Source organism: Babylonia areolata, chromosome 28, assembly GCF_041734735.1.
Source record: "Babylonia areolata isolate BAREFJ2019XMU chromosome 28, ASM4173473v1, whole genome shotgun sequence".
Taxonomy (NCBI): domain Eukaryota; kingdom Metazoa; phylum Mollusca; class Gastropoda; order Neogastropoda; family Buccinidae; genus Babylonia; species Babylonia areolata.
The window spans coordinates 27,134,510-27,147,925 of record NC_134903.1 but is presented as its reverse complement, the minus strand read 5'-3'; the positions used below and the strand labels follow the sequence as shown (position 1 = coordinate 27,147,925).

The 13,416-nt window shown below is 39.7% G+C and overlaps 1 protein-coding gene across 1 annotated transcript in view; it reads left to right on the top strand.

The window, feature by feature from the left end:
• LOC143301841 (phospholipase A and acyltransferase 3-like) overlaps window positions 1-9,428 on the top strand; it is a 9,615-nt gene extending 187 nt beyond the window's left edge. The window contains exons 2-4 of the mRNA XM_076616258.1: window positions 5,185-5,319; window positions 5,952-6,138; window positions 8,953-9,428. Coding sequence (XP_076472373.1) covers window positions 5,196-5,319; window positions 5,952-6,138; window positions 8,953-9,193 — 552 coding nt within the window. The 5' untranslated portion in view covers window positions 5,185-5,195 and the 3' untranslated portion in view covers window positions 9,194-9,428. The remainder of the gene's footprint in view (window positions 1-5,184; window positions 5,320-5,951; window positions 6,139-8,952) is intronic.
• Window positions 9,429-13,416: the final 3,988 nt, after the last annotated feature.

The window sequence follows — 13,416 nt, the reverse complement described above, 5'->3', positions numbered from 1 at the left end:
TCGTTTTTGTGAAATTCAAGGACGAGGTTCCAGGACGATTTTATACGTGTGTGCCATGAGAACAAGTATAATTTCGTTCTCAATGAATCAGATTCTGCGTTGTCAAAAGAGCTGTGAAGGGTGGTGGATGTGGAGGGAACACACGAGGGAAAATGGTCCACCTTTCAGGTTAGGAATTTATTTTCGGAAGATTAGGAAACTTGTTGGAACTGAACTTTGGCACATCCAAAATAGCGATCGCAGTTCCTGGCAATGCGCCAGTCAGATAAGCGGCAGGAAAGTACGCCTAAGTTATTTTTAGATTTACACTTGAATCGGTCGCGGTATTCCTGAGAAATGGCGTTATCTCTGGAAGTGGAACGTTACCTTTTGTGACGATAAAGTAGAACATTACCAATTTATTGTGAAATAACCATTGCAGTTTGTTATCAGAAGTCAGCGATCTCCAGAATGGACAGACAGTAGTTGTGATGTGCACTAAAAAAAAACAAACAAAAAAACTAGAACGCCAGCTTATCAGATAATCAGCTGAGCCTCGAAAGATTTTAGAATCTTTTATCAGAGATGCAATGATTTCGCAATTGAAAATAAATAACCTTTATGTAGAATGTCAGCATGGCTTTAGACAGAATAGATCATGCATAACGCAACTGTTAGAAGTAATCGAAGATCTGACAAAAATGACAGCGGTAAATCTATTCACATAATTTATTTACACTTCAAAAAAACCATTCGATTCTATCCCACATGAAAGACTGTTATTAAAATCAGCCTCCTATGGTATTACTGGTAACTTACTGAACTGGACAAGAAACTTCTTAACAGGTAGAACACAATAATTAGTTAGGAGAAGAAAAGTCAACTTGTGCAAATGTAATCAGTGGTATTCCACAGGGCAGTATTCTTGGACCAGTACTTTTCACAATGTATATAAACGACCTTCCTGATTGTATACAAAGTATGTGTAAAATTTTTGCAGATGACACTAAAATTTATGGTGATGCACGCAACAATCACACATTACAAACTGATTTATATACTCTACAAGAATGGTCTGACAAATGGAACCTTTATTTTAATGTTTCAAAGTGTAAAGTAATGCACATAGGGGAAAAAAATCCAAATAACAATTACCACATGAAAATAGAAAACACAACACAGAATATTGAAAAATGCCATAGTGAAAAAGACCTAGGAATAATGTCTGACAATAAAGTTTCCTTTGATATACATACTGATATTATCTGCGCACTCACAGATAGATTCATGAGCATCCCCCCACCACCACCGCCACCCTCCCCCCATCCCCCAGCTGGATGACAACGATGGTCATTATCGATCTCGATGGACACACACCAGATATTATAAATAAAGCCAATCAAGTGATTGGTGTAATCAAGAGGGCCTTCAGTTACTTAGACAAAGATATATCTCTCAATTTATATAAAACATTAGCTAGATCGCATGTGGAATATGGTAATATTGTGTGGTACCCATACCTTAAGAGACAATCTATAGCAATAGAAAGGCTCCAAAGAAGAGCAACGAAATTATTAAAAGAATGCAAGAATATGAGTTACCAACAAAGACTTACATACTTAAATCTACATTCACTGAAAGGTAGAAGAGTTAAAGGAGATTTGATTGAAACTTATGAGATATTAAATAACATAAATGATGTAAATACAAGACATATCTTTAGAATGTCTGACTATGATAGTACAAGGAACTCAGTAAAGAAAATTTGTTTAGAACACTGCAACACCAACCTTAGAAAAAATTCATTGGCTAACTGAATTGCACAAACATGGAATGCACTGCCAATCGAAGTTAAACTTACACAAAATACTAACACGTTCAAAAATCTTCTTGACAACAACATCATCTTAAAAGAAAAAAATTTTGACTATGATAAATAAAAAAAAGTTTCTTGCAGAAGTGTACTTGCAGACACCGCCCAACAACAACAAACAAAAGATGAAAATAAATAAATAAAAGAAAATGGAAGAAGTGAAGATGAAGATTCGATGGGGACATAAAAAGGCTGAGAGGTCTAGGCAGATGACTGCCAGTCCCTATACTACTACTACTACTACTAGATGAAGTGTGAACAAAGTGAAGATTTGACAGGTAGTGAGAGAGTCCAGTTACAGGTAGGATAATCAACACCTGACACAGATTTTGCTCTGTGTCTGTCAGAATTATACAGATGTCTGTATGATACGCATTTGAAATATTATTGGACTGTGTGTTTTTAACAGCATCACCATATGTGCACTGCTCTTTGTCTGTCTAAATTTTGTAGATGTCTGTGTGATTTGCATTTTTATGAAATATTATTGGACTGTGTTTTTAATAGCAACTGGCACCATCCGCCACAATATCAGAAACTGAGTTGCAGATTTGTAACCGAGCATGTGCTCCATGCATCAGCTTTTAATAGGTGCAACACACACACACACACACACACACACCACACACACACACACATATATATATATATATAGAGAGAGAGAGAGAGAGAGAGATCAGCACTTTACCACATCAGCTCTGGTGATCTAGAAGAAACTGAGTTAGAAAATGACTTGGAGGGATTTGGTGAATAAGACTAAAAATGTATCTTTTGAACAGCATATGTTGCTGCAAAAAAGACAAATATAATAGCAGGCATGATCACTTGTTTTTATCCAGTTTGAAAATAAAGATGTAATGGAGCCATTATTTAAATCATTAACCAATCTTGGAATACAGAAATGTAGTATGGTCCTCCTACCATAGAAAACATATAAACCTGATAGAAAATGTGCAGACAAGATGTACCAACCAAATTACAGGAATGGGTAGAATCTTCTATGAAGAGTTTGAAACTCCAAGCCTTGAATATTGCAGGTAATGGGGTGATATGATTGAGACTTATGAAATTTTGCATGGACATCATGATAAAACTCTTATAAAGAGTGCTACACAAAATCTAAATTACACTAAATGACAGTACTCATGTTAGGGGAAGCCCACTAAAACATTCACCAAACCAAACCTTTCTTCACTAACAGGGTTGTTAACTTGTGGAACAATCTGCCCAGTCATGTTGTCACAACAGGAACACTAAACAATTTGAATCATTTATTCAATAAGCACTGGTAGGACTATGGCTTCCAAATAGATTTTGCCAATTGAAGCTAGCCATAACATAAGAAACAGTAGACTCCCATAAACACATGTATAAACCTTTTTTTTTTTAAATCCTAGTGTTCCACCAAAAGGCTGATAAAGCCGAAAAGCAGTGACACTGATGAAGGATATGATATATGCATTTGGCAGTGGTCACCCATTGCAAGATAGTGTGCAACAAGAAAGTCCAGCAACACATGCAGTTTCTGAGCTATGGCAGGAGTTGTCTGCCTCAAGACCCTGTGTCAGTCATGAAACAAGTATGCAAATTGAGAAGAAAATAAAACAAATTCAGAAGAGCAGTGGGGGGAACCAGGGTCACAGGCCTGATAAATGCCCAAAAGACAAAATGACCATGACTTGCCTTGATTGCACTTTCAATAACAAACTGAACCTCTAGCCAATATATCCAGTGGCCTTTTACATAGAAGCTGAACACCCTTTTAAGTTATATTATATACTATATTATATGCCTTTATTATGTGTCTTGTAGTTATATACTATATTATATGCCCTTACCCTCTGTAAAAAAAATTGTTTTCCATTCTTCCTTCCATCACACAGTCAACACCAGTATGCCGATGAATCTGTCGTTTCCTTTCTACTTTCCATCACACAATTTCCATTGCTTTGCCGATGAATCTGTCGTTTTCTTTCTACTTTCCATCACACAATTTCCATTGCTTTGCCGATGAATCTGTCGTTTCCTTTCTACTTTCCATCACACAATTTCCATTGCTTTGCCGATGAATCTGTCGTTTTCTTTCTACTTTAATCTGTCGTTTTCTTTCTACTTTCCATCACACAATTTCCATTGCTTTGCTGATGAATCTGTCGTTTTCTTTCTACTTTAATCTGTCGTTTTCTTTCTACTTTCCATCACACAATTTCCATTGCTTTGCTGATGAATCTGTCGTTTTCTTTCTACTTTCCATCACACAATTTCCATTGCTTTGCCGATGAATCTTTTGTGTCTGGTGCATGTTGTGTCAAGAGTTGTTAACTTATTTTCATTAGAATTATCTGCCTTGACTCTCAAGGAATATAGAGGGCGCCAGAGTAACAATAATGGGCAGGGCCACAACAGCTGATAGTCTCGTTTCTGTTTGTTTATTTCTTTTCATTTATTGAACACTCTTCATTGCACACGAGATGTGTTAAGCTTATTATTTGTCCGAGCAAGAACACAACAGTGCATGCTGAGTATTTTCATGTTGTGTAAAACAAGGAACCCCAGCATATATTACAGGATCTTTAACGCGAGAATTTGATCTTCTGCATGCATATACACACAAAAGGGGCCAGGCACAGAACAACAGGCAGGTCTGCACTTATGTTGACAAGGGAAATTGGAAAAATCTCCACCCTCTACCCACGGGTTGCACCAAAATTGGGGTTCAAACTCCAGACACAGGCATGAAAGTAGAAGGAAGCTTGAAACTTTAAGTCGTCTTGAGCGGAGGGCATGACAGGCCAAAGAAAGTGGGGATATGTTTGTCTGCGTACGTGATAATGACACTGGTACAGAAATCCATTTAAGTTTGTGGTAAAAAAAAAAAAATTAAAAAAAAGAAAAGAAAAAGGCCACTGGATATATTGGCTAGAGGTTCAGTTTGTTATTGAAAGTACAATCAAGGCGAGTAATGGTCATTATTATTATTTAGTTAGTTATTTAGTTATTTATTTATATATTTATTTAATTTTATTATTATTTTTGTACGCCTATAGTTGACTTCATCAAGTTTTTGCGCCTTATACATATTATTATTTGTAGTAGTAGTTTTTTTTATAGTTTTTTAAAAAATTTTATTTATCTATTATTATTATTTTATTTTATTTTATTTATTTATTTTATTTTTCTCAAGGCCTGACTAAGCGCGTTGGGTTATGCTGCTGGTCAGGCATCTGCTCGACAGATGTGGTGTAGTGTATATATGGATTTGTCCAAACGCAGTGACGCCTCCTTGAGCTACTGACACTGAAAGTGAAACTGTCGTTGATGTATGGTTTCAGGCTGATGTAAAATGGCAGCCAAGACACTGACTTTGGATGTCATGAGACACAATGAAACACTTCTGTCTGTGCTGGAGCCAGGGGACCTCATCGAGTTTCCAAGGGGAATGTACTCCCATTGGGCGGTGTATATAGGTAAGTTCATGGCAGAAAAGAAAAAGACAGTGCCCCTCCCAAACATACATCACCTAGAAAAAAACAGAAACAAAACCAGTTCAACAACTATAAACAATACCAAACACCAAAAGCATGAAGTTTGGGTAAAAGACCTTTGATTGATTTTAAATGCTATGGGTCTCTCTCTCTCTCTCTCTCTCTCTCTCTATCTCTCTCTCTCTCTCTCTCTCTCTCTATATATATATATATATATCTCAGTAAGATAAATAAAACATGGCGAAGTCTGTGATGCATACAGATTACAAGCATGACAGTACAATTTGGCATACAACACGTACAACAAAAAACACATAGCAAATCAAAACATAACCATTTTAATTATACAAATTAACACACACACACACACACACACACAAAATATATAATACAGTTCACATAAGACAATATACTATGATACATGCCTTGTATGTGCATGTGTGTTGTGTTGCATATGTGTGTGTTGGTATATCTGTGACTGTGTGTATCATGTGGTGTGTGAGTGTGTGTGTGTGTGTGTGTGTGTGTGTGAGAGAGTGAATGAGTGTGTGTGTGTGTATGTGTGATATCCGTAAATACAACATTGTGTGTGTGTGTGTGTGTGCATGCTCCAGGCAACGAGGAGGTGGTTCACCTGTCTGGGGACGAAAATGATGGCATCAACGCTGGGATGGAAGCCAGTCATTTCTTGACCATCAGCGGTCAGCGATTCGGCAAAGCGCTGGTCAAGGTGGAGAATTTCTGGGAGGTGGTTGAAGGGACAAAGGCCATGAAGAACAACGCCAAAGACAAAAAATACAAGTAAGCAATCAGTTTGTTTTAAATTCAACGGGCGCAATAGCCGAGTGGTTAAAGTGTTGGACTTTCAGTTTGAGGATTCTGGGTTCGAATCTCGGTAAATGGCGCCTGGTTGGTGTTGAAGGGTGGAGATTTTTCCGATCTCCCAGGCCAACATATGTGCAGACCTGCTTGTGCCTGTACCCCCTTTATGTGTTTATGCACGCAGATCAAACACGCACGTTAAAGATCCTGTAATCCATGTCACCGTTCGGTGGGTTTGGAAACAAGAACATACCCAGCATGCTCCCCCCCTGCCCCCTGAAAACGGAGTATGGCTGCCAACATGGTGGGGTAAAAACAGTCATTCACATAAAAGCCCACTTGTTTACATAAGTACGAGTGAAACGTGGGAGTTGCAGCCCCCGAACAAAGAAGAAGAAGTTTCAGTTTCTCAGGAAGGCATCGCTGCATTCAGACAAATCCATACATGAAGAACAACGCCAGAGATAAAGAATACAAGTAAGCAGTCAGTTTCAGTTTCTCAAGGAGGCGTCACTGTGTTCAGACAAATCCATATACGCTACACCACATCTGTTAGTCAGATGCCTGACAGCAGCATAACCCAACGCGCTCAGTCCGACCATGAGTGCATGCATATATTGCGTAGATATTTGTGTACCTATCAGAGTGGATTTCTTCCACTTCTTCTTCTTCTTCTGCATTCACTTGTATGCACACGAGTGGGCATTTACGTGTATGACCGTTTTTACCCCGCCATGTAGGCAGCCATACTCTGTTTTCAGGGGTGTGCATGCTGGGTATGTTCTTGTTTCCATAACCCACCGAACGCTGACATGGATTACAGGATCTTTAACGTGCGTATTTGATCTTCTGCTTGCATATACACACGAAGGGGGTTCAGGCACTAGCAGGTCTGCACATATGTTGACCTGGGAGATCGTAAAAATCTCCACCCTTTACCCACCAGGCGCCGTCACCGTGATTCGAACCCGGGACCCTCAGATTGACAGTCCAACGCTTTAACCACTCGGCTATTGCGCCCGTCAGATTTCTTCCACTGAATTTTGCCAACAACACTTTGTTGCCATGGGTTCTTTTTCAGTGTGTCAAGTGCGTTCTGCACACGAGACCACAGTTTCTCTCGTCTCATTCGAACGACTAGATGCTCAGTTTGATTTTGCAGTCAAGCTTGGGAGGGGAAAAGCGAGATTTAATTACACATACTTAACCGCGAGATTTAATTACACATACTTAACCGGGACCCAACTAGTGCAGACTCCGGCAGGGGTCTGACATTCCTGTCCTGTGCAAACTACTATCCGCCTATGCGGAGAAAACGAAAGCAACTACGGCCGATAACCCCCCGGAAGTAGGTAACCTCCCCATTGTCCCGCTAGCTAGCGCCCTCTTTTTTCCGGCAGCCATCATGACTCCTGTTCCTGTGCTCTTCATACGGCTAAGTTTTTTTTAAAATTTTCTGCCTGTCTGTCGATTTTCTGACGTTCTTGTTTTTTTGTCAAATTATGTCTCCAACCAGGTCACATAATTATGTAGCTCGATTGGGCAATCGTGCTAACGAGAATTAGAATCGAACCCAGACCCTCACAGACATGTGAGCATCTATACCATTCTGCCACCTTCCTCTCTTGAGCAATCAAGCTGTGTGTGAGCCAGTCACTCGCCAAAACTGGGCACCGTGTGTGTTAAAGTGGTCACCGAAAATGAGATTGATGAAATAGATGTTTCTATGAAGGACTCAGGCACCGAGGTACATCCACATCAGTTAGAAGATAGCTAATTTTCTTGTTGTTTGCTGGGGGTGGGTGGGTGGGGGGTTGGGGTGGTGGTGAATGTTTTACACATGTTGCTATCACTGATGTAACTCAGTAAACAAAGTCAGCTCAAAATATAACAGCTTAATGTGTAATCAATTTATGCACTACTTAGTGTCACAAAATAGTTTGATTTGAAACAAACGCTTCAATTTACAATGAACATAAAATAAAAAAACCCACATGGTTTTGAATGGTTTTGCGTTGTTGCTTTTTTTTTTTCTTTCTTTCTTTCTTTCTTTTTTTTTTTTTTTTTTTTTTTTGTCATGTTAGTTTGTTTGGTATGACTGGACCATGGAGTTGTACTAAATGAAATAAAAATAGAAATAGATAACTAAAAAGTGAAAATGATTATAACAATGATAGTAATAATAATGATAATGATGATAGATGATATTAATGATGATAGTAATGATAATAATTATAATGATAGAAATAAATAAACGGATGAATAAATGTATAAGAAAAAAAAAAAATAAAAAATAAAGCACACATGCAAGGAACAGCTACCCCCCAAACTCAGGGAACAAACACCTTCTCCCCTCTCATTTTCCCACTAGTTATACCAAGATAAATAATCTCAAAATTCTGTATGGACTTCAGTTGGAGAGGAGAGAACCCCCCCCCCCCCACCCCCCCGGCCCCCCAGCCACCCCCCCCACCACACCCCATTCCTTTCTCAAGTCAGGCCTTAAAACACACCTCTTCCCAAAATAGCCTCCCATCCCTGCCTCTTCCTTGTCTTCAGTTTCTCCAGTTTTAGAGTTCTGCATGCATGTGAATGACTGGTGCGAAAGCGCTTTGATTTGTCTCTGCACAAGATTCAGCGCTATATAAATACCATTATTATTATTATTATTATTTTTATTATTATTATTATTATTAAATGAACAGATAAATAAATAAATAAACACAGCTGTCCTGAAAATCTTCACAGGAAGCAATGACAGAGCCCTTAACATGAATCGTTTTTCTGTGGCAGCCCTCTCCCGAAGGCGGAGATCGTCAAAAACGCCTTGGCGCGAATCGGCCGGGTGGGGTACAACGTGCTGTTCGACAACTGTGAGCACTTCGCCACCTGGTGTCGCTACGGGTTGAACAAGAGCGAGCAGGTGGACACTTTCCTCACCGGCCTGTCAGTTCTCGGGGCCATCGGAGCTACGGCAGGGATTCTCTACGGCCTGTCCAGATCCGGCCAGAAAGAGAAAGGGGAGAAAGCGTAGAAGGGCCTACCGCCACTGTGGGAACCGGACTGCACGAACCATTGGGATTGGTCGGTTACCTGGGTGACCTCGATGGGTGAAAGTTCACAGGCTGACGACAGGGAAACGGGAAGGAGTGGGAAGTTTGTGTGATTGTTTTGATGATGATTATTATTATTTTATCATTATTTTCATTAATACTATCTTTTTTTTCTTTTTTTCTTTTTTTTTTCCCCATCATAATTATTATTTATGTATGTACGCTTATATATATATATATATATTTTTTTTTTTTTTTTTTTTTTTTTAAATTTTTTTTTTTATTATTATTATTTTTTTTTAATTTATTATTATTTTTTTTTTCTCAAGGCCTGACTAAGCGCGTTGGGTTACGCTGCTGGTCAGGCATCTGCTTGGCAGATGTGGTGTAGCGTATATGGATTTGTCCGAACGCAGTGACGCCTCCTTGAGCTACTGATACTGATACTGATACTGATGTTTGGTACTGATCACTCTCGCTGTCTTAACCTTGTATGCTTGTGGTTTGGAAGGGGTAAATAATGCTCAAAACACAGTCTGATTGATAACAGTTTGTGTGTGTTGGGCTGTTGTGTTAAACATATTTCAGTAATGTATTTTCTTGTCCATATATGCAACATATCTTCTCCTACATTTCCATGAACTTAGGAGATTTTTCACAGGGCGGTATTGATAATGCCACCATTTGTGCCACAGGTTCTGTAGACTTGGGAGACGAGAGGGCAAGCGTGGATGCGTAAGTTAGAATACGGATGCATGAATAACTATAGGTGACAGCTGGCGTACCTTTTGAATGGGAACACTGCAGTCGGAGATCAGAAAGTTGCACTGCAGAGTGGGAGGGAGGGAGGGAGGAATAGGGGAGGGGAGGGGGTGGTGGTGATTCGTTGTCACTTCCTGTCTTTGTGGGCTGCAGCTGCCACGTTTTGTTTGAAGTGCACGAGAGGGCTTTAACTTGAGTGACGGTCATCAACCTGACACGGGGGTTAAAGGCAGTTCATAGCAAGTTACAGGTGTGACATGGGCTGCACATGTACGATAGTCCGTCATGTCCGACTGTGACCGACCATCAGAACAGCAGAGGAGGCAACCGCTGTCCCGGCTATCTGGGCTGGAATTTGATTATAGTGGAGAGTGTCTTGCCCAAGTTACATCCCCACTCTCTCGGCCAAGAGGGTTTCAGGACAGTCGGCGTTGGGATGATTCCCAAACGCCAGCTAGCCCCCAGTGCTGCAGCCATGGGCAAAACACACAAGGGATATGGACACTACACATCAAGTTACAGGTGTGACATGGTGTATACACATAGAGATATATAGACACTACACAGCAAGTTACAGGTGTGACATGGGGTATACACATAGAGATATATAGACACTACACAGCAAGTTACAGGTGTGACATGGGGTATACACATAGAGATATAGACACTACACAGCAAGTTACACGTGTGACATGGTGTATACACATAGAGATATATAGACACTACACAGCAAGTTACAGGTGTGACATGGGGTATACACATAGAGATATATAGACACTACACAGCAAGTTACAGGTGTGACATGGTGTATACACATAGAGATATATAGACACTACACAGCAAGTTACAGGTGTGACATGGTGTATACACATAGAGATATATAGACACTACACAGCAAGTTACAGGTGTGACATGGTGTATACACATAGATATATAGACACTACACAGCAAGTTACAGGTGTGACATGGTGTATACACATAGAGATATATAGACACTACACAGCAAGTTACAGGTGTGACATGGGGTATACACATAGAGATATAGACACTACACAGCAAGTTACAGGTGTGACATGGGGTATACACATAGAGATATATAGACACTACACAGCAAGTTACAGGTGTGACATGGGGTATACACATAGAGATATAGACACTACACAGCAAGTTACAGGTGTGACATGGTGTATACACATAGAGATATATAGACACTACACAGCAAGTTACAGGTGTGACATGGGGTATACACATAGAGATATATAGACACTACACAGCAAGTTACAGGTGTGACATGGTGTATACACATAGAGATATATAGACACTACACAGCAAGTTACAGGTGTGACATGGTGTATACACATAGAGATATAGACACTACACAGCAAGTTACAGGTGTGACATGGGGTATACACATAGAGATATATAGACACTACACAGCAAGTTACAGGTGTGACATGGTGTATACACATAGAGATATAGACACTACACAGCAAGTTACAGGTGTGACATGGTGTATACACATAGAGATATATAGACACTACACAGCAAGTTACAGGTGTGACATGGGGTATACACATAGAGATATAGACACTACACAGCAAGTTACAGGTGTGACATGGGGTATACACATAGAGATATATAGACACTACACAGCAAGTTACAGGTGTGACATGGTGTATACACATAGAGATATAGACACTACACAGCAAGTTACAGGTGTGACATGGTGTATACACATAGAGATATAGACACTACACAGCAAGTTACAGGTGTGACATGGGGTATACACATAGAGATATATAGACACTACACAGCAAGTTACAGGTGTGACATGGTGTATACACATAGAGATATATAGACACTACACAGCAAGTTACAGGTGTGACATGGGGTATACACATAGAGATATAGACACTACACAGCAAGTTACAGGTGTGACATGGTGTATACACATAGAGATATAGACACTACACAGCAAGTTACAGGTGTGACATGGGGTATACACATAGAGATATAGACACTACACAGCAAGTTACAGGTGTGACATGGTGTATACACATAGAGATATATAGACACTACACAGCAAGTTACAGGTGTGACATGGGGTATACACATAGAGATATAGACACTACACAGCAAGTTACAGGTGTGACATGGGGTATACACATAGAGATATATAGACACTACACAGCAAGTTACAGGTGTGACATGGTGTATACACATAGAGATATATAGACACTACACAGCAAGTTACAGGTGTGACATGGGGTATACACATAGAGATATAGACACTACACAGCAAGTTACAGGTGTGACATGGGGTATACACATAGAGATATATAGACACTACACAGCAAGTTACAGGTGTGACATGGTGTATACACATAGAGATATATAGACACTACACAGCAAGTTACAGGTGTGACATGGTGTATACACATAGAGATATATAGACACTACACAGCAAGTTACAGGTGTGACATGGGGTATACACATAGAGATATATAGACACTACACAGCAAGTTACAGGTGTGACATGGTGTATACACATAGAGATATATAGACACTACACAGCAAGTTACAGGTGTGACATGGTGTATACACATAGAGATATATAGACACTACACAGCAAGTTACAGGTGTGACATGGGGTATACACATAGAGATATATAGACACTACACAGCAAGTTACAGGTGTGACATGGTGTATACACATAGAGATATATAGACACTACACAGCAAGTTACAGGTGTGACATGGTGTATACACATAGAGATATATAGACACTACACAGCAAGTTACAGGTGTGACATGGTGTATACATATAGAGATATAGACACTACACAGCAAGTTACAGGTGTGACATGGTGTATACACATAGAGATATAGACACTACACATCAAGTTACAGGTGTGACATGGTGTATACACATAGAGATATATAGACACTACACAGCAAGTTACAGGTGTGACATGGGGTATACATATAGGGGGTACAGGCAATATACAGTGACTTGCAGGTGGTTATAGATGTGTTTGTGGTATTAGTATTGATTTCACAAACCTGCATTTACAGCATTTGATGTTTTGTCACTCTTCCAATGAATCCAATCCAATCCAAAATGCTGTGTTAATCCACATGGAACTTCATTTGTGCAGTCTCAGGTTCATTATCAACATGTATTTAATGATGTCATAAGGCACACCATAAAAAGAGATTAAATCTAGTGAAGACAGCAAACTGTTACACATCAATATGTGCGAACAAACGCACCCAGCAAATAAGTCCACATACATCAGTAAAATACACTCACACACACACACATACACACACACTGATACACACACACACACACACACAGAAGACACACACACACATGCACGAACACATGCACGCCTGTGCTCACACACAACGTTTGTCACGGCAGTTGATTAATATAATA